Source organism: Typopeltis vanoorti, chromosome 10, assembly GCF_054136105.1.
Source record: "Typopeltis vanoorti isolate ZY-2024b chromosome 10, IOZ_Tvanoo_1.0, whole genome shotgun sequence".
Classification (NCBI taxonomy): Eukaryota; Metazoa; Arthropoda; class Arachnida; order Uropygi; family Thelyphonidae; genus Typopeltis; species Typopeltis vanoorti.
Window position 1 is genome coordinate 66,677,732 of NC_143558.1, and position 23,725 is coordinate 66,701,456.

General features: G+C 36.8%; 1 protein-coding gene across 3 annotated transcripts in view; it reads right to left on the reverse strand.

Moving 5' to 3' along the window:
* Positions 1 to 5,268: 5,268 nt before the first annotated feature.
* Positions 5,269 to 23,725, reverse strand: part of LOC150102479 (uncharacterized) — a 547,971-nt gene continuing 529,514 nt past the window's right edge. For all 3 annotated transcript variants that reach the window (XM_090399126.1, XM_090399124.1, XM_090399125.1), the window contains one exon: positions 5,269 to 6,196. In XM_090399126.1, the coding sequence (XP_090255252.1) occupies positions 5,905 to 6,196 (292 nt within the window). In that variant the 3' untranslated portion in view covers positions 5,269 to 5,904. The remainder of the gene's footprint in view (positions 6,197 to 23,725) is intronic.

Here is a 23,725-nt window from a genome sequence, read left to right on the forward strand (position 1 = left end):
ATCGAAGTAGATTAACTAAATTTCTCAAGATCCCTGAAAGCGTATTGTAGAGAATCAAAAAATGGCAGTTGCGCTGGTGGTGTTGGTCGAGCGAGATTTATTCTTAAGACCGTACGCATTATAAATGGCAGTTGTGCGATCTTCAGAATGCAGACTTAGATTTGCATTCTGGTGACAAAATGGCCCCATGATTGCAATCTTGAAGCGTTAGCTGCCGTTTGTAACAAAGTATAAGAAAAATTCAGGTTAAGTTATAGAATGCAGAATAATGGCCAAGTTTATCAGTCCCCCAGATTTAATTCGGTGAGCTGACACATCACTAAAAAAAAAAAAAAAACTCAAAATTCTGCACTGTATCGAAAATTATATATATATTAACCTAAGAAGAAATCCAAACATCTAAATATGATGTGAAAGAAAGAAAGAAAAAAAAAAGTAATTGAACAGCGTATGAATTTCTTATTTCTTTCAAAGCAGCAAAAGTCACCTAATGAACATCTTTATACTTATGTTTCCAAGTTATTACTATTATGATTACTAACCTTTAATTAACGTAATATGGTCATTTAATTTACTTAAGTTTGTATACAAAGTCAGGTCATTTTTATTAAAATGATTCATAATTTAACCATTTAATTTATGCGGTTAGGTACATGCTGCCGTTTATGTTCGAAATATTTAGTAATGCTGAAATTAAGAGGTGTGGCTTCGTTTTTCATTCTGAATTGCGAATACAGTGCGTTCGTTCTCTTCGAAAGAACAATTCATGACTGAGAAAAAAGAATGAACACGACGCGTACTGCAAATCATACGCAAACTGAGAACAACGTTATTCACTTTACTCTCATATCGTATAAATTTCGAGTATTTTTATATGGTTCATATTTTATATTTAAACTCTAATTTGATATCAGTAGCGTTCAATCGTTTATCGGAGTATGTGGGCATAAAAGAGTAGTCGTTCCTCTTCTCAAAAATAACAACAAAAACAACATTGTGAATATTCATTGTAATTCTTTTGAATTGCAATATAAATTAAATATTTTAAATACATTATCAAAAATCCCAGTATGTTGTATTCAGTAGGGTAGGAACACTTCGGCATTGAGGAAGTTGCCAAGGGCTACAGTGTCAGGATATTTCAGCAATCATCAAAATTGTCCCACTACACAATTTGCCCAGGATGCTAAAAACCTAGCTACTCTGCTAAATGCATTAATATTAAAAAAACCTAAAATGTTAAAATAAATGCCTACTCAATAGATCCGAATTCGCCATTGATGAGTCACTGAACCAATTTCTTTCAGTATAAACAGTCCAACTCACTAAATTCGAAGGTGAACGATTCTAGCAAGTTATATCTAATATACAGTTGGCCTAATTTTGTAATCTGCTTTTATATTAAAAATGCAATTAGTTATATATATACACATTTCTTAAAACTTACCCCTTTTATTCTTTAACGATGACATTTACAGTTATAAATACTTGGGATATATGTATATATCCCAAGTATGTATTAATTAACACAATGAAAGGTTAATATAAATTTGTCATATCCCAAATAATATAATATACTTGTAATGTAGCACTTTCTAACAATAAAAATAACACCATAATACTTTCGTAACCAGCAAACGATATGTGAAGCGAGAGTAGTATCTGTTTTATTCGTTAGGATAAAACATTTGCAAAATAAAAGTTTTGTTTTGTTTTTTAACATTATAATAAAATAGTTTTTTTTACTTGATAATAAACAAAAAATAATACATATAACATGTTCTAATAGAAATAGAGGATGATATAATAAAACACTAATTTCCAATATGGCCACCAGGGAGACTTTATAGCAATTCTGCGTTAAATACTGTCAAGATTTCTGCGTTAAAATATCGTACATGTCACTGACTTCATTTAGAGATTAAGTGGGTTTCTTCCGCACTATTTTTCTAACCCATATTATATTATATTATAATGAACTGCACAACGTAACAAAGCATTGTCTTGTTTAGTGGCGCACTTAGAAATTCAAAAGATTTAAAAGACTTTTTACGTAAATATGATTGTTGTTATACGGAATTGTTGGGGGGGGGGGTTGTTCCCTTTTAACTAGTCTGGATTGTTTTGAGGAGTCTGCAAAATGCGCTTTAGTTGAAAAGATCTAAGTTCGGATCCCATCTAGAACGCAAAGAATCTTTAAGAAAGCTTTTTAGCTGAAGAGAAGCTAACTGGACTCTCACTGTCTCACTGGAAGATGATAGGTTTTTCCTTCAAAAAATCAAGTTTCATTAAGCAAAATAGAAAACAGGACTACAGAACATGCGCAGTTAACAGATATAATACATTAGCCTACTAAACTTAGTTTGCATAATCCCAAACAACTACTTAGTTGAATTGCCATTGTAAACAATACCATCAGTCCCAGAAGTATTTGATAATTATACTTTCATAGTTTAGGCAAAAACTTTAAAAATGTTTTTAAGCTGTTTTTCTGAATTCAAGCACTTTGAATGAACAGCATTATTGTTACTAATCTAATTGGCTAAAGTTAATTTCATTGGAACTAAATTTCACATTATTAAAAATAACATTAGTAAAAATTCTAAGATTCTGAAATTTGTAGTCCTTGCTTAATGTGGAGGAGGAAGGCTGTTTTAGAGAACAGATACATGGAACAGAAGCTAATATAACCCTTGAACTTCAAATTTCTGTCCACCATAGCTCCAAGAATAATCCTACTAATATATATATATATATATACACACACACACACACACACACACACACACACACACCACTGGATAGCTCATCACACCAAAGTCCATAACTGTACACTTACTAACACTGGGTTGATAGCCATTATCGTTTCGTCCACACTTTCGGGATATTTAAATCACCCTGTTAATTATATATCAGCATCTCTGATTGCCCTGCCTATCTTAACATCATCAGCAAACAACTGAAGATCTGCTGTCAGGCCCTTTCCAATATATATATATATATATATATATATATATATTGGAAAGGGCCTGACAGACGAAGAACACCGTTCTTCCAGACGAAGAAGGATGGATTTAGCAGATTGGCAGTAGTATGGCTTTCCACAATCACATAAGATCTTGTAGACTGCTAGAAACTGAGTTGGAAGATGCTTCTCTTTAGGTTTACTAAGTATGGATCGAAGTTTTGAGAGCGTAATGAAGCAAGTTCTGAAGTTAAATTTCTTCTGAGAATTTTAGCTAGTTTTGGTGAAAGACTACAGCCAAACTGCTAAATCCATTCTTCTTCGTCTGAAAGAACACTGTAGAGATATTTCCTACAACAGGACTAGAGCCAGTGCTCTCTCTAGCCACGTTCTTTTCTCCGTTAACTCAGATGAAGGCCGCCAACACATTGTGGACTGGACACAAACTTCTAATATTCATGTGTGCTATGATGAACTTGAAAGAAAGATTGTCGAGTCCAGAGAAATTGCTTTAGATTCTTCCCATTTCAATAACTCCCTAAGTTTCAATCATTCTGACTCACACATTGCCTCTGTTCAATACTGTCGCACTCATGACAGCACGTAGTCAACTTTTATTTGGAACTCAAGCACGCATTACTATTTTCAAATTGTACAGGGTGTCCCAAAATTCACGCAAGATTTAAATTTAGCGCCATTTGTGCGGTAAAGTGTTGCCAAAAGACAACTTGACAGCTGACAGTTCAGGGTTGTTAAAAATGACCACACACAGCGAAGAGAGTTCGTTGAATGGATTATGGAACAACAACAAGTGGATGCTTATTTTTCGAACAAAATCATCTTCAGCGATGAGGCCCATTTTCATCTTGATTGCTCCGTTAATCGACAAAATTGTCGCATTTGGGGGTTCAGAAAATCCACGAGTGATTGTTGAGAAACAAATGTATCCACAACGTGTCACTGTTTGGTGCGGATTTTGGGCTGGAGGCATCATCGGTCCATTCTTCGAAAATGCGGCTGGTAAGGCAATAACAGTTAATGGTGCTCGCTATCGCGACATGATAATCCAGTTTTTTGTGCCTAAATTGCAAGATATGGATGTGGACGACATGTGGTTTCAACAAGACGGTGCCACATGCTATACAGCCCGAGAAACAATTCAATTACTGCACGAATCATTTCTTGGTCGTGTAATTTCCCGTTTTGGTGATCAGAATTGGCCGCCCAGATCATGTGACTTAACGCCGTTGGACTTTTTTCTTTGGGTTTTTTTGAAGTCTAAGGTTTATGCCAACAAGCCCACGACCACCCACGCCTTGAAGGAGGAAATTAAGCGTTGTATCAACGAAATTCAGCCACATTTATGCAAAACGGTCATGGAAAATTTCGACAAAAGAGTGCGTATGTGCCAGCAAAAGCCGTGGTGGCCATTTACCCGATATGCTATTCCATGCATAACCCTATACTGTATACTTTATGAATCAATAAGAAATTACAATTTTTAATTAAAAACCTGTGTTTTCTATCAAAATTACTTCTTGCGTGAATTTTGGGATACCTGTACTACTGTTTTTTCGGACTAGTACTGTTAATGCAATTTTTAAGTCTCTGTTATTTTTTGTATATTTCTTTGATTGTGATATCCAAAGAAGTTGATCCATTCAACGAAACTAGTAAACTAGTAGTACCTTTTTAAATAAACCATGTCATCTCTTTATCCCTCGGTATCAGTCATTTAAAATAATATACCGGGTGATTATAAAATAACGTCAAGTGTTGAGAGCCCTCTAGCCCCCACCCCCCCCCCCCCCCACCCCCCCCCCCCCCCACCCCCCCCCCCCCCCACCCCCCCCCCCCCCCACCCCCCCCCCCCCCCACCCCCCCCCCCCCCCACCCCCCCCCCCCCCCACCCCCCCCCCCCCCCACCCCCCCCCCCCCCCACCCCCCCCCCCCCCCACCCCCCCCCCCCCCCACCCCCCCCCCCCCCCACCCCCCCCCCCCCCCACCCCCCCCCCCCCCCACCCCCCCCCCCCCCCACCCCCCCCCCCCCCCACCCCCCCCCCCCCCCACCCCCCCCCCCCCCCACCCCCCCCCCCCCCCACCCCCCCCCCCCCCCACCCCCCCCCCCCCCCACCCCCCCCCCCCCCCACCCCCCCCCCCCCCCACCCCCCCCCCCCCCCACCCCCCCCCCCCCCCACCCCCCCCCCCCCCCACCCCCCCCCCCCCCCACCCCCCCCCCCCCCCACCCCCCCCCCCCCCCACCCCCCCCCCCCCCCACCCCCCCCCCCCCCACACAGATAAAAATCATGAAAGATGAAAGACAACTTTTTATATGAAAAAAAAAAAAAAAATGCTATTGTATAAATTGCTATATTATTTTTGCAGAGCAATTTATAATTTTAAATCTCTTGAAATTCTGGTCTACATTACATATTTAGTAAAATTAACCCTCTTTTTTAGTAGATTACCCCCTGAGAATGGAATCGCATAACAATTAAAACCATCAAATGGAACAATACTACTATCACTACCAGAATGAGCAAGTACACAGAATACAGGAGTGCACATTAAATCATACTACCTGAATATCAATGCTAATCTTGACATTAACTATTTAAGACATTCTAAAACATTGTAAAAAAAAAATACTTCATCAATGTGTTAACTGATCAAGAGCTGCTTGTACACAGTTAGTGATCAGTCAAAGAAACCTAAACAATGAAATACTAATAATTAATTACAATTCCATTTGACTTAACAAAGACAATTACACTGAATACTGGTCAACATCAAGAAGCACACTACATGCAATTTAGGGCAGGATGCTACTGTCCGTGCACCTTCCTTCACAACTCTTAATGGCATGTGGATATGTGGTGTCATCACTAATGGAAAAATTTAAAATTTTGGATAATTCCTGGCACTCTCCACATTATATTTCAAATTGGAGGTGGACCCCTCACATAACGCAAGTGTGGCCAAAAGGAAAAGTTCAGATTATTTAGGTTATCACAACAATGTGGTTCAAGAAGACAGGCTAAGCAATAAAGTAAAACCACTGCCAACTGGAATGGTAAAGCTGCTCTCATAGCACGCCAGATACGGGAACGGACTCTAAGAGACTGTAATGGTACTATTTCTTGTAGAGAACACAAAGTATCAGATGTTTTCTGGTGAGTCATTTTTCTTGGATAAGATCCTTTTATTTGTGATGACGAACTTTTAAATGTCCTAAAAAGTATAAAAATAATCTTCAATTAAACAATAAACACCAACACTAATAAGAATTCATTATCAACCATTTCATCCAATATGCATAGTCTCAGATTAAAGCAAGGGGACTACAGACCAAGCTGCTGAGTGAAAAACAATGTAATACAGCAGAATATCCCCCCCCCCCCCAGCAAACATATTATTTCAGTTTTGGCCGCAGAACTCAATTGATGTTAACCCAGCAATGACATATGCATGCACACAAAGAACAGTACAACCTTTGAGATTCAGGTATAAAACTCTTCATAACATTTATTTATTCATAAAGTTTATATCATGTAATAAAAGTGAGGGAAACCTTACGTTAAATACATATATACGTATTGATAATTTAACACATTGACTGCCAAACACAAGATAACTCATTGTTAGCTTCTATATTAGGATATCATTTAAGAGTTATCTTGTATCATATGCATAACTTAACATATTGACACTGACAGCAAGTTTACACTTTAGGCCAATGTGTTAAAGAAAGACAGTTTAGCATTAAATAAAGCAAATACTGTTATTTACTGAACATTATTTCAAAAGAAAAAAAATATTTTTTTAAAGTTAAAATAGTGAACTTTTAATTAATTGTAGTGGTGATATATAACTCCAATGGAAGAAAACATTCTTCTGTAGCACACAACAAACTGAAAATGTCTTAATCTAATGAAGACACAACTCATGTTGGAGGTTTAATGGAATATTAACAGCACTGAGAAAGGATTAAAACTAATTTTAATGCTTCCAATATTTTGTGTCACGGAGACATCTTCAGGGATTACAAAAACTTTTTGTAACAACACACACACACCACACAAATACAATACAATACACTAGTGAGTGAAACTAAAGTCCTATCTAGGTGGTGCACCCTCTATGGGCATTTGCAGGTGTCCTATGATGTAAAGAGGGATCTCTGATAATTAATGTTTCCCAAATTTTAGGAAGTTTGATGCAACCATATTTGTTTAAATTAGGTTGATTCCTGAGTGCAGAAGCAGATTCAACAAACAGTCTTTCTTTTTTGAATTTACTATGGTGGAGCATAGTGGTTTTTTCCCAGGAGACCCTGTGAGTTGTATCCAAAACATGGTCTGCAAGACCAGATTGACCATAATCGTGATTGCAGATGTATGACTTGTGTTCTTCTAACTGGATAGATGCTGATCTAGTGAGTGTTAAAGTTAAGTGTCTGTCCAAAGTAAGTCAGTTTACAGGAACAAGGAACTCTATATACCCCAGGCACTGAAATAGGAGGGAGCTGGTCTTTGGAGGAACGGATAAGGGTAGCAAGTTTACGGTAGGGCTTAAGAACTGTATGGAGGTTGTACTTTTTTAATGATTTGGCTATTTTTTTCTGATGTACCACGGATGTAAGGTATGGTGATCGCATTTCTGAAGTCCTTCTGAAGAGATGGTCGGGGAATGGGAAAGGACTTGATTGCTTTTTTAATTTTGTAGTCACTGTAGCCATTGGAAAGGTAGGTGTTGTGTATGTGTTTGAGTTCTGTTGAAAGAGTAGTTTCACTGGAACAAAGATTATGGGCTCTACTGGTTAGAGTTTTAATAATGCCATATTGCTGAGAGGGGTAGTGGTGGGAGAGTTTGTGAATGTATCTGCCTGTGTGAGTAGGTTTTCTATATATAGAGAAAGAAAGGCTACCATTAGGAGGGCGTGTTACTAAGGTGTCTAGGAAGGGTTAACTATTGTTATTTTCCTTTTCCATCGTAAACTGGATTCTTGTATTTAGACTGTTGAGGTGACTGAGGATGGAATCTAATGTGTCTGGGCCATGGGGCCAAATAGAGAACACATCGTCTACATATCTTAGCCAGATAGAAGGTTTTAGAGGGGAAGAGTCTATGGCTAGTTTTTCAAAAATATTTTATGTAAAAATTGTCAAGAGGGGGGAACCCATGGCAATTCCCTCTATGTGTTTGTAGATTTTGCTCTTCCAAGAAAAATAACCAGAGTTGATGGCAAAGGAAAAGAGATCTAAGATATCAGAAGAAAAACGATTTTCCTTCTGATTTCTTAGTATTAAGTGTTAAGGTGTCAATTAGGATAATATTGGTAAACAGTGAGATGATGTCAAAGCTGAACAATATGTCTGTATTATTTAAAGTACGATTTTCAATTAAGTTTTTAAAGTGGGTAGAGTTTTTACATAGGATGTGGTAAGACCAGTGAGGGGGGGGGGGGGGGTCAAAGAGTTAGCTAGCTGTTTGGATAATTTGTAGCAGTGTGCATTGTGGCATCTACTATAGGTCTTAGGGGAGATTAGGTTGGTGGATTTTTGGTAAACCGTATATACAGGGGGGGGGGGGGGGGGAGACGAGAACCAAAAGGTTTGAGTTTTTTTGTAATTTCAGGAGGCCAGGAAGACACTTTTTTAAGTAGGTTTTTTAATTTTCTAACTTGAGTTTTTGTGGGATCGTGTTCAAGTGGTATGTTGGTAGTGCGATCACGGAGAATGGATCATGTCTCCGTGATGGAGACGAAATATTGGAAGCATTAAAATTAGTTTTAATGCTTTCTCAGTGCTGTTAATATTCCATTAAACCTCCAACATGAATTCTTCGGAGCACTTAAGCCTCAACACACGGAAGACAAAGGTCATCCAGAGGACACTTACCCTACCACTAGATTTAGTTTCTGCTGACCAGTTACTAGCTTGGCTTAGCTCTAGCACAGTGTTGTTTTGCAGTGCCAACACACACAGCGAGAGAGAGAGAGAGAGAGGGAGAGAGAGACCCAGTGTCCTGTTTTTTAAGTAGGACCTCTTAAATACTCTTCTTTAAAGGTTGAAACAAGTTTTGGTAGTGACACTTCGCATATTGCATAGCAATGTACATGTCTGAAAGGAAAATGGTGTGCTCTGTATTATAGGATACCTAGGTACCTATGGAGTCAGTAGCAGTATTCTGTTTAAGTCTCAGCAGGTTCATCACAGTTCAGGAATTTATTTGACAAAAAAAAAAAGTTATATTCACTACATACACATAGTCTAATCATGAACTTCGAATAGAAACTTGTTTGCTCACACTTAAGTAAAGGATTAAAACAAGAATATAACTTTTTTTTTTTTTTTTTTTTTTTTTTTTTTTGTCAAATAAATTCCTGAACTGTGATGAACCTGCTGAGACTTAAACAGAATACTCATTATACCTGTCAGTCAGAAATATTTAAACTTCACTGGCAAAGTAGAAGAAAATATAAAGCAGCTCAAAGACAATAAAAGCCAGGCACTGACAAAATAGTAGCGAAATTTATCAAATACAGTGAAAGTGAATATATCACACATATGCATAAACTGCTAAATTTAATATGGAAAAGAAGAGAAACCCTCAGAATGGAAACAGTCACTAATCATTTCAACATATTTAAAAGGAACCGAAAATAAATGTGAAAATAATGGAGGAATATCGCTGCTGTCAGCAGGCTATAAATTTTTATTTAATATCATACTAAAAAGAATCTTACTTTATGCTGAAGAAAATAAAAATATAGGTAAATATCAAGCAGAATTCCAAAGAAATAATTTGACCAGATTTTTACATTGACAAATACTAGAAAATAAATAAATAAAATAAATGATAGCATTCATAGAGAAGGCTTTTGGGGAGTATTAAATGAACTGGGACCTCATAACGTGTTTAATCAAAATTTGCACCACTGACAACTCAAGCATAGTACTGGCTAATAGATCTGAACCTTTTGCTATTCAGATGGGATTGGAGCAGGGAGATGCCCTTTTGCACATCCTTTTTCACTTGGCTTTAGAAATATGTATTTGTGAAACTGCAAAAAACAACACCAGCAGAATAGTAATATTAGGATATGCAGATGATATGTGCCTAGCTGGAGAAAATATTGAAGACATTAGAATAACTTTCAGAAAACTCAAAACTTCTGCTGAAAAAGTAGGATTACAAATCAACCAAGTTACTTGAGATAACAAAATGCATACAGAAATGCATGTCTCCACAAAATCTTATCATTCACTAAAGCATTTACTATCTTCCAAAATTCTGTCAGGATTAAAATAGAAATAAATATAAGACAATCATTAGATCTATTGTTTTGTATGGAGCAGAAAAGTGTAGCATAGCAACCCAAGATGCAAAAGCTTTGCAGATCTTTGAAAATAAAATTCTCAAAAGAGTCTGGAGCTGTAAGAGACACAATAGGTAAATGGAGAAGAAGAATTTGATGAAATAAATCCTTGCAGATTAAGATGGCTTGAACATGTAGGCAAAGAGAGAATGGCTAAACAAGCATGCAAGATGAAACCTGATGGAAAGTGACCTAGAGGAAGACTGTGGCAGTGCTGAGAGGATAACAGCCAAGAAGACTTAGCTGAGACAGGAATCCTAGACTAGACTGGACTGGACTGAAAGAGCTCAAGCCAAAAAAGGAATAAGTAGCTGATATTTGTAACAAAGAACCTTAGAGGTCAGCAAGTTAAATTAGAATTAAAGATATGAGCAGCATTATGGAATATATGCTTGCAGTGAAATATTACAAGTCTGGATGCTCTTTTCCTCCAGGATTTTAGAGAAAAGTTGAGTGCATGATTGTAAGGCATTTGCAATCATGCACAGTCACAATGTGCATAAAATATTTTAAAGACAGAGCATATGGTTTTATTAAACTGCCTGGTATTATTTATTTATTAGACTCCACATGCTGAAATACATGTGGAATTTGCTGGCTGAAGGTGATTACCAAGCAAAATAGACATTTTGAAAGCTACTCATAGATGATGACAGCTCTGCTGGATGAAGGAAATAGAAAATAGAATATCAGATATAGAGGTGCAACTATATGCAACAAAATCAAAAGTTAAAATTGCAAATTTTATACTTATGATCCTTCTTTTATATACTTATTATATATATATATATATATATATATATATTTTATATACTTATGATTACTTAAATTACAAAAATGGAACAGTAGATTTAAGTGGCTTTGAGCTGATTTGACACTTTTTTACACTTCTCTCTCTCTGTACTGTTGATTGATGTTGGTTGATGTTATATATTAAAAAATTATGGGTAATTCACTGAAATTCATGGGCAAAAATCTGAATTATTTGAAAAAATCAATATTTGATTTTTGTAAACTTTTTTTTTTGCAAATATGCACATGAAGTACATAAAGTACCCTGTTTCCTCACTCATTTTGAAAAGTGATGCTTGATTGTTTAAGGAATGCCTCTGAGATGGCTAGGAAGATAACATTAACAGGTCAAGTGTAAGTGTTCATCATAGTACGAGGGTGGTCTGAAGAGTTCTCGGCCTCGAACATAGATAGCAACACTATCGGCAAGATTATTTTTTTCTAAGTTGGTACATCTGTCATAAGCATCCATGCGAAATTGCAAGTCATTCTATCAAGTATTTTGTTTTATACAGCTGTCTGAAGCAAAAGTGTTGTCTGTATCCCTTGAAATGGATAAAATTGAATATCGTGTAGTTATAAAATTCTTTGTAAAACAAGGTTTAACGGCAAAAGAAATTCATTCAAAGTTCATAAAAGTTTATGGGCACTCTTCTCCTTTGTTTTCAACAATTAAGAAATGGGCTGCCAAGTTTAAACGTGGCTGTACCAGCCTTGAAGATGATCCACATGAAGGACATACAAAAAGTGTAACAAGAGCAGAAATCATTGATCAAATGCACGATATGGTATTGGATGACCGGAAATGTCAAAGTGCATGAAATTGCTGAGACTATAGGCATTTCAAAAGAAAATGTAGGATATATTTTGCATAATGAATTGCAAATGAAAAAGCTTTGTGCAAGATGGGTGCTGCACTTGCTTACAGCAGGTCAAAAACGCACTTGCATGAAAATCTCTGAGCAGTGCTTGGAGCGTTTTAACAAGATTAAAACTGATTTTGGATGTCGATTTATTACTATGGATGAGACTTGGATTCACCATTACACACCAGAATCGAAACAACAGTCAAAACAGTGGACAGAAGCTGGTTATTCAGTACCAAAGAAGACAAAGTCGGTTCCATCAGCAGGAAAGGTCATGGCATCGGTGCTTTGGGATGCTAAGGGCATTTTGTTTATTAATTATCTAGAATAGGGTAAAACAATAACCGGAGAATATTATTCCGATCTTTTAACCAGACTAGATAAAAAAATTTGTGAGAAAAGACCTGGTTTGCAGAAGAAAAAAATAATCTTTCATCAGGACAATGCACCTGTCCACAAAGGTGTTTTGGCAATAGGAAAATTAAGGGATCTGCACAATGAATTGTTACAACATCCACTGTATTCCAAATATTTCGCTCCCTCTGATTTCTATCTCTTCCTTTCCTCGCTGGTCAGAGTTTTTCGAATCAAGAGGTGATTGCAGCTGTAGAGGGGTATTTTGCAGATGTTACTGAGAGCCACTAGAGGGATGGGATAATGGCACTGGAGCATCAGTGGAATAAATGTATTAAGGGAGATTATGTTGAAAAATAAAAATTATTTTGAAGTTATAAAATTTTTTTTTTCATTGTTAGGCCAAGAACCTTTCGGACCAGCCTCGTAGATTTTCGCAATGATGACACCGACTGGAAAGAAGTAAGAATACTCCAAGCGAGTTTCTTAGGGACCATTACATAATACAGCATGTGATAGAGAAAATGAGAAGGAAGTTTCCTTCTCATTCTCACTAAATTGAGCACTTATTAGTACTTGACCTGATGAGAGTAAACGAAGTCTCCATATTGCCTCCTGTGGTTGTGTGCTTGCTCACAACCATGCAGTTCTAACATAGGAGGTGCTCAAACAGGCATGATCCAGTGAAAAATAGGAAATGTAGAACTAAGAAGTAGGAAATTATTATTAGTGACACCTCCAAGGAGTCCGAAGACTCATCGCGGGAGGACATCTATTGTACAACTCTCCGTCTTCACCACTACACCAAACCTCTACATCAGCGCCATCTACTGCCCACCACTACCACAGCTAGTATTTTTTGTCTGTAAACTGTGTGTGTTCTGAAGGGCTGATTTCTCTGTATGCAGGATGAAAAACCCGAGTTTCCAGGAGAAAAAACCCTACTAACCTCCATATGAGATTGATAACCCATTTTCAATTGAAAAAAGTCTATATAAAGATTCCACCTGTCATGACGGGACTAGAGCTTAGGCTTTTTCCAACTGAAGGGCGAAACGTACCGTCATTCTTCCAAATTGCGCTACGGAGGCGCTAATGATAGGTTAAGAGGCAGTTTAGAGCAGTAGCACACTCAGGATTTAATCTTGGGGGGGGGGGGGGGGAGAGAGTTGAGTAGACGATTTGAGAATGCACACTATGCATCACATATGATCTATGACTGAGCATTTGCAATGATTGCTAATTCATAAGTAGTACAGAAATGAAATAGAAGACACGACACAACATAACACCAAGGACCGTTATATGTCTGATTCTAATTACTAACCAGAAAACTTTTTCTATGTCATTTTTTCATCTACTTCCTGAATTCAGACCGATAGAAGGGGGGGGGGGATTACAAATTGCAGGGGGCCCAGTGATCTAGTTTGAGAGTCTGTTTTTCTCGACAGTATCATTAGTCAGTCTGTCCTTGCATCGGGGGTTCGGGAGACTTATTATTTTTTGCTGTGGGCCTGAATCCCCCACTTGTGGGCTCTGTCCTCCAGTTAGTTGATTGGTAGCACAAGCATGTAAGTAGGGTTCCCTTTTTTCTCCCAGAAATTGAGTTTTAACAATGCAACTCAGAAAACCCTGCAACTGGTAAAAATCAGCCTGCACTATTTCAGACAATTAACATATGGCCATTAGGATTTAAGACAGGACCACGAGACAAGAGCAGTTATTTTACACTAACCCCCACGATGTCCTTGAAATTGCTAATAATAATAGATTAATCTATCAGTGATGGTTAAGGGTAGAAACTGACTGACCAATCAATCTTCTAAAAAAATTAAAAAAGTTTCACATATTCCTTTTGGAATATAAAATTTAGAAGTCTAGAAATGCTAAATTTAGAAATTTAGCATTAGAAGATTTATTTTAAAAAAATTATATCCATGTTTTCATTTTTATTTATTTTCATCCCTACTTAAAGTGCAAATACCAACTTTTTAGTTCTACCTTAGTGAGATTAGGTAGAAAGTGGTAGGAAGATGTGAAGAAGGTATAAACAGTAGAATAGTTTACAGATACACGAGGTAGGTGTGTGTGCGCGCGCATGCATGTGCGTGTGAGGGAGTAAAGATGAAAAACATAGAATATGGCAAAACTGGTAGACCATGCCAAATATAATCATGGGCAGTTGGAGATGGTGTCATGGAGACAGCAGCAAATCATATAGTAGAAATATGTAATTATTATTTTTCTGCGTATGTAATGCAAAGAAGGAAGAAAGAAAAAAAAAAAGTGAAGGAAGAAAGGAGACCAAAAGTCAATGAATGTGGATTGTTCAAGATATTAAGTAAACCTGATTTAATTATGGGAATTGATAGTAGCCTGGTGACCTGGGTATGTGAGAGCAGTGTCTGCAACTTATGTTGACAGCACAGTCCAAGACTCAAAATAAGATATTTAGGCATCCATAGATGACAAAACTGGAGATGGTAATAGAGAATTCTGATAGTGTCTTGATGTTGACCATGTTGTTTTCAAATCAAAAGGGCAAAGCACCTTTTGATTTGAAAAACACACACCTGACAGACAAAAATACTATTAGTGGGCAATATATGGAGGACTAAGTAGTGTACACAGTGGGCTGTGGCAGAGAATGACCTGTAATGCATCCTTGGAGGTGACAATAAAATTTGAACTGGCTGGGTTGATGGACAGTGGGGATTTCAGTTTAATACCAAGTAAAGCTTTGAACATTATTCAAAATGGAATACAGTGTGCTGAATAATCTATGCACCAGAAAGTGAGAGTTAAAGATCTAAGATAAATTAAGATAAAGAACAAGATTAAGGGACACATTGTGCAGCTGCAAAAGTCATAAGGATTTCCACAATAGTGAGAAAGATACTGATAACCTGCAATAATGAAACTGTACATTCTTTAGGCTACATATGCACAGACCTGGGTCTTCTGAATGTCTAGGAAATAAGACAGACTGGAAAGGATTCAGAGGTAATTAACTAATTAAGAGGTAAGATTGTCAGGGAATACTGAGCATAAAAATAGATTGAAGAATGCAATTTGTTCAGCTTGGCAAACAAGACTAATTGCATCACGTTCACCATCAAATTCCTGACATGTACCATTGTGGGGGGGGGGGGGGGGTGAAGGATAATTATGATAGTACTACATGAAAAAAAGTTACACCATTACTAACTTCCAATGAACAATTCTTCCAAATTAATCTGTTATCTGTCAAGATGCCAACATTATCAGATCTTATATTTCTGTCTTCTAAGGCACTTTTAATGTATCAATCCATCTACATCTTGGTCTTCCTCTCAGTCTTTTTCCTACTATCCTGATAAACATTTGTTTGGCTAATCTTTTCTCTCCCATTCTGTTTAAGTGATCCTACTACCTGAGATTAGCTCTACTAACATCCTGAATGCTAACAATGGCAAGTTATTTAGTAATATCCTCATTTTTGACCAATTTTTTCTTATTTCATATAACTTTAGTCAGATGAGTTCCTACCATACCAACTTTACTAATTCTATTGTCTATGTCCATATTTAATTCACCATCTCCACTAAACATTGTGCCTAAGTAGCTGAAGTGCTTTACTTGTTCAACAATAAAGTTGTTTTCTGTTGAACAAGTTTTCAAAGTGAATTAGTGAAAAACATTGAAAACATCAATGTTTTCAATGTTTTTGATTATTTTCATTGTCTTTGTCTTTTTACTGCTGATTTTCATACCAAATTTCTTACAACAGTTATTCAATTTACTTAGGGAATCTTGCAGACATGTAACTGGATTTATTCAGAGGTATAACACCATCTGCATAAAGTAAAGAGCTAAAATTAACATTGCCAATTTTGATATCAGATTTAATGCCACTTTCCTTCATAATGTGATCCATATAGATAATGAATAACAGTGGAGATACTGTGCACCCTTGCTAAACATCTGATTTAACATCAAACCATCTTTCTGACCTCCTTCAATTCTAACTGCTGACTTACAGCTTAAATAGAGACTATGTATTGCTCAATATAAATGTCCCATTTACACCACATAACTATAGCATTCTGAAGAGGTTTCCTCTTGGTACCTTATCCTATGCCTTTTCCAGATCGACAAAACTTAAATACAAATCCTTGTTATATTTCCAAGATCTCTCAACTATTTATCTTAAAGTGAAAATCTTATTTTGACAACTTCTATTTGGTCTGAATTCAAGCTTGTTCTTCACCAAACTTTCCTTCCACAATTTTTCTTAGCCATTTCTCAAGTATACTAATAAATCTTACCAGGAACACTCAGCAGGGAAATACCTCCAATTCTCACATTCGGTTTTATTTTCCTTTTTATAGATGGGTATTACGAGAGCTTGACTCCAATCATCCAAAATTTGATCCTTTGAACCAGGCTTTCTGAATTATGCAGTGCGGCCACTGTAAAACTTTTAGACCGCATATTTAACCATTGCTGGTCGATTTCATCTACTCCAGCTGCATTTCCACATGTCAGGTTTTTGGGCTTTTTTCCTCCCACCATGCTAGCACTGCTTATCTCATTTAGCAATCTCAAATTCAAAATAATTACTCCAGATATCTATATTATCTTTATGTTCAGTTTTTACATCATCTTCATCATCTGATTTCTTCTACAATACTCTTTCCTCTATTTCTAAACTTTTTTCAATAGCCTTTAGAATATTTTGCTACCTTCCTGATATTTATTTTCTATGTTCTTATCAAAGGCTTAATTTTCTTACATTTTTCTCTGTATTCTCTAAGAGCACAAGGCAATTTTCTTGCCAGGAACTTTCAATATGCTTTCTTCTTTTCCTTGATTGCCTCTAACTTCCAGAGTCCATCATGGAGTTCTGATTTTTCCATCCTTGCAGACAACCTCACCACAATGGCTGAATTAAAGTTTTCTTTAAGGTTTGTGATTGAATCTCCAAGGTTTGGTTCTTGTTTTCAAACCTTTTCATTTTTTTTCTTGGATGATGTTTGTGTATTTGAGTCTACACTTCACCTCTGAAAGCTACTCAAACTTTGATTCATTTTAAAACTTTCTTACATACTCTTCTTTTTTAATATGAAATTCATTTTTTATTCTGTTCAAAATTAAATAGTAATCACTTCCTATTTTAAATCCTCTGTATACTCTTGTGCCCTGAACCAGTGGAAAACATTGCTATCAACAATAACACAGTCAATGATACTTATTTCCTTCATCTTCTCTCATGTTGTGCACATTTTTATGTTGGAACATGGTGTCGATAATAACTAGTTCATGTCCTGAACAGAAATCTAGCACGTACTTACCACCATTATTATTAGCTTTGCTCTTTTCTCCAAATTTTCCCAAAACATTTCTATATATCTGGTAATCATGTACCACTCTGCTGTTTTAGATCTCCAACAAGGACCAACTTTTCCTTTTTTTTTTTCATTCTGTCAGCTGCCTTCTCTAATGCCTCAAAAAATTCTTCATTTCTTCTTTAGTAGAACCTTCTGTGGGACCATAAGCACAAATAAGTCTCATTGTCCAGTTTCCCCCAATTCTGATATTTGTCCACATCACTCTATTGACATTGCCTGCCATTCAATCCTCATATTTGATATTGAATGCTATAGCTACTCCTTTTTTTCCCTGATTGTTATTGCCTGAATATAACATTTTGTAATTGTTGCTCAGAAAGATCTCACTTGTTTTTGTCTTCATTTCAGTCACACCTATTATATCAATTGGGAACTTATCCAATTCTTCTGCTAGTTCCATTTCTTTTCTATCGATGCTTCTTACGTTGACAGTACCAATCCTGAACTCTGTGGATGATGAGTTGTAATGTTTCCAGCAGCTGACCTCTTGCTGTTCACTCTAGTTCCCTGATGAAAAAAACGGGAGCTTTGTTTAACCAAGTGACATCCCAGTCAGCATGAAATTCTGTCATGTTGTATCATCATTGTATATTGTGGTTTAAGCCAATAAGAATACAATTTGGTAAGCTGAATCCCAAATTGCTGGCCTCGTTCATTCCTTATCTGGGTAGATACCTAACAAGGTGCACCATATTCCTTAAAAGGCTACATAGAGGTATCCTCCCAGTTATACAACTTTGACCTTTAAGCACCCTGATTTATTATATTATATTACTTATAAGTGAGAGAAGCTCATCAGATAGATTTAAGAGCATTATTGCAGGACACTAAATAATAGGGCACGTGAAAGTTACTCCCAAGTCATTACATAAAGGGTAGTGGATGCACCAACATTAAGAATTCAACATAAAAATATATAAAATAAACTCTTATAACCCCAGAGGCCAAGAAGTAATAATAATAATAATAATATCAATATTATTAACTTGTCTCCCTGGCATTGTGACCTCTATGGTGTAAAAAGTAGAAAAAAAGACATAAATCTAATTACTAAATAGAGAAAATTTTTCTAGGAATATTTTGTTCACTCCAGAGTTAATGATCTCTGATGCAGATGAGTAGAATTTTTCCCTACAGAAACTCAGATTTTTAGTTCTGCAATCAGCAAAACTAACAGAAGGACACATATACAAATAAATACTAGTTAAGAATACCAAGAACATCACCTTTGTCTAGCTCTACAGAAGCGCATACCCAACTGTGGTGGTGGTGATGTAAAGTAGAGACCAGCAGTCTACAAATTCATAGTGAGTTAGTTTGATATGGAGACAGCAAGATTTCTCCTTACAGAAACCTAAGTATTTCATCCTGCAAAGCAAACTGGCCAGTAGAAAATGCAATTAACAGGCATAGCTTAGCTGCTTTGGCTTCAAAAAATTCCAAAAAGGTTGGGATTTAAGGTTAAAAGAGTGCTACCTGCTCCTTTTGGAGAATGAGAAGGCATTATAGGATTTATTTATTTCTACATATAAATATTATTATATTTATATTAACTGTGTACTACTTGCAGTAATTTTTTGAAGAAAAATTACAGAAAAATTCTGCAGCAAACTCGGAAAAATAAGTAAAAAATAAGCATTTCATTGCCCATAGCTTCTTTCAAGTGAAAAATAGATATTTGCAGAATGATTATTTTGTAAAGACCTCAGTATTTGTAAATCTGATGTTGGCTTCCAAAATTATTTATCATTCTTGCACAATAATGCATACCTTAGTTATCACAGAAAAATGTATAATTCTAGCTAAGTAATGTGCTAGGACATATCCATTATTAAACCATTGATATAGTAAAGGTCTCTTGTTTAACTTATATATAATCTCACATGAAGAGGTGTTAAAAAAAAAGGAAAGGGATAGACAAACTAGAAGAAAATTGGAGAAGTATTTTTTTTTTGAATCTTGGAATTTATTATTATTATTATTATTATTAGCTAAGTAATGTGCTAGGACATATCCATTATTAAACCATTGATATAGTAAAGGTCTCTTGTTTAACTTATATATAATCTCACATGAAGAGGTGTTAAAAAAAAGGAAAGGGATAGACAAACTAGAAGAAAATTGGAGAAGTATTTTTTTTTTGAATCTTGGAATTTATTATTATTATTATTAATACCTAAGACCACATGGAGTCAAAGACTCATCTGGGAGGTCCTTTTATCACACACACATCTCATCATACCGTGTCTTAAACACACTCAAACTCCTTGCAGACACCACACTCTCAGGCAAGGCATTCCAATCATTCGCAACTCTGCACGAAAAAAACCTGCTTCTCATTCCCCTACTCACACCCTCTTTATACAGTTTCCAGGGATGACCTCTGGTTCTCCCCTGATCTCCCACTATTCTCTGTAGAACTTCTCCACCATTAATCTTATAACAACCCCTTACCAACTTGTAGGTCTCTATCATATCTCCCCTCTTCCTTCTCTCCACCAGACTCTGCAAAATACATCTTCTCAATCTTTCCTCATACTGAACATTCCAGAGGTCAGAAACTACCTTAATCAGTTGCCTTTGGACCCTTTCCAACATCTCTTCATCCTTCTGAAAACCCGGTGACCAAATCTGGGCACAATAGTCCATGTGTGGCCTAATCAAAGCCTTATACAATGGAACAAGAATCTCCCTACTTCTACACGTCAGTGTCCTCCACATCATTCCCAGAAGTCTTTGTGTTGTCTTCACAATTTTGGCGATGTGTCCCCTAAATTTTAGATCCTTATCCACTATCATCCCCAGGTCTCTTATTTCCTCTACCTCCAACAATATATTTTCACCAAGCATAAATTCTGCATCCCATCTTTGTTTTTCAAATTTTAAAACCTTACATTTTGCAACATTGAACTCACATCCCCATGTGCTTGCCCAATCACACAATTTATTCAAGTCTTCTTGCAAGGCCACAACATCTTCATTACTCTTTATGGTTCGTCCCAACTTTGCATCATCTGCAAACAACTGAATATCTCCATCCAAATCTTCGCCAATATCATTAATATAAAAGTTAAATAGTAATGGCCCTAAAACAGACCCCTGAGGCACTCCACTAGTGACTTTCCTGGATATCGCACCCCCCATACACAACTTGTTGATACCTATCAGACAGCCAGTCTCAAATCCAATGCACTAATCTAACATCCAACCCCATTTGCTCTAGTTTGACTGTCAACTTATCATGAGGCACTCTATCAAAAGCTTTTGCGAAATCCAAGTATATTACTGTGTATCCTTCTCCTCTGTTCAAGGAAGCAGTCACTTAATTGTAATAAGTAAGTAGATTACTAAAACATGACCTCCCTTTAGCAAATCCATGCAGTCCAACTCTCTAAAAAATCCATAAAAGACAATAAAAATCCAAAAATAAATAAAAACAAAATCCATAAAAAATATCCTTAATGCATAGAAAAAAGTTTCTATGTCCACTTCATCATCCAAACTGCACCTGCTATTCTTAATGGCAACTTCAACTACTGTACACCTCAACTGTCCAAAATAAATCTCCCACAATTCTTTTCGTCAAAAGGCAGCACATGTGCCTTTGTTAGACATGCCATCCTATGCCAAACTTGAAATTCCTCTCCACTCCCTGATATGATCTGCTCTCGTTCAAAACTTCTTTGACACACTTTGTTGTGCTAATTTGCTGTCATTTTTTTTTATTGCTCTCCAAATTCTGACAGTTACACTGACTTCTTTTATTACATATATCTAAACTCTGATGTGTTGCATTTCGAATACTCAAACACCAAGGTCATGTTCCTTGGACATTTCAATTTTCTATAACTCAAACTGGATTCCTTATTGCAGTTCCATGGATCAAGGTGGTAGGGAATGTCAAGGTATTTGCTGTTTGTGATGACCTGAAACAGTAGTTCATTACATACCAGAATACTAGATAATCCTCACCACCCTGTTTAGCACACTTGACCCTTTATTAACCAGTAACTCTCCTTTCAAATACATTATGGATGTCATTTTCCTTCATCTTGGTAACTCAGATTATGACCTCATCTAACATACCCTTCACTTAGCCATTTTCAGTTTCATGTCCTCCTTTGGTGCCAAACGGAATGACCTCTATTGTATAGTCCACCTATTCATTGTCTGATTTCTGTTTCTGTCCTTTTGATCCAAATAAGTGTTCTACATAAAATAAATAATTCTAACTAGAATTGTTTTCATTTTCCTTCATTTTCCATTCCAGCTTGAGACCAAAATTCCACCTGAATAATTAGCCTATACTACAATTCATAACAGGTGTAGGGGAAACTACCAACAAACCCCAATCTGATTTTAAATAGGCTAAATACAGAAAATTTGCTTCCTGCATATAATAGTTGTGCTTTCTATTCCACTAGGGCCAATGGTGCAACTTCTGTGTGCTCTCATCTTTCACTAATCCTGATAGTATGACGATGATGGTACCCCAAGATAAGGAAAAAATCAAATCATTCTTCTCCTCAAACCATGGCATAAACAACAATCATGGCAAATTACCTCTTACATTACTAAGAATAGCTTGCTTGATACCTTATCTAGTCATTCATTCATCAGAAAATAATAATAATAAGGATACTGAACAGCTTGGTCAACACTGAGGCATTTGGTGTGAACTGATAGCATCCTTCCTACTGCGCTAATAACTAATTCTTCCAACAATAGTGTTATCAAACACTATTGTTGGGAGAATGTTTTTATTATTATTAATTTGGTGAGCAAACGCAAAACTGTATTTTGCAGGAAAGAAACAGTAAGGAGTGCTCAGGATTTAAACAAGGACCTCTCAATCTGCAGTTGAATGCTCTACAACTGAACTATACCTTCACTGACAAATTCCAATTTAGAAAATAATGAATAAAAGTTTCCCAGCAAACATGATTATTAAAGACAATTTTATAGCTGCTTACTACATATTACCTTTGATTTGATTTCTTGATTTGAATACTATTGCGCTAAAGCTTCATATTTTCTAAAGCCTCCCAACTACTGACGATTTAAGCCTTTGAGCTCCAAGATTTCAAAATATGCAAAAATACTAAAGGCAATGATTTGAATATGCACATTTTTATTTTATTTTTTGAAATTGCAATATCTACCGCTAGATAAATGAAGTACACAAAACATTGCCCTTTCAAATGTGAAACTGTCTGTGGTTGCAAAAGATCTCTCTCTATTGTAAATTCGAATCATAGATAGTCTGTATACCTTGTAAGCCAAACCTAAGGACTGCCTATATAGGGAGGCACACCCTCAATATACACATACCATTATAAACGTGAAGCTATTAGCAGTACTTCTCATTTAGACCTTCATGGAGGGAGTAGATAACGGTAAGATCTGTTGCGTCTTCGATAACGTTGCAAGCATCACACATCCCTCGAGGGATTCCCTTAATACCTACGATCACGTAAAGTACGTCGCTGAAGGTCGTTTTCCCTATCTTGCACTTGGTAACAGTACTGCGGCAGCGAAGCGATAGCTGGAAGCAGCCCTGCTGAGGGAACGGTTGTGCGGTCGTGTATGGGGAAAAGTTCCGGGTCAGTCGCTAATGTCACACCGATAGCGGCGATAACAGTAGTCGGTAATTCCTCGCACTCCGTAGGGCTGTTTTTGCCAATTCCGGCTGTTTATTGGGTCAACAGTTGAGTCCCCAGCGAAAGCTTAATCTCGCACGGGCTACAATCGGCAAAATTTACGAGCTTTTAGGCAGGCTTGTGAAGGACTTCCATTCATTAGCAATTAGTTCAACTGCAGCAATAATAATGTGGCGATTTTGTCGCTCGTTCAGGGCACTCCAAGGGCATGGGGTCATCCATTAAGATGGCCCCGATGGTATAATAAGGTGATTTCTATGCTTCCTTTGCTACACCATGAGCAAGGCTGACTTATAGGCCTGTTTCCGGAGAAGCTG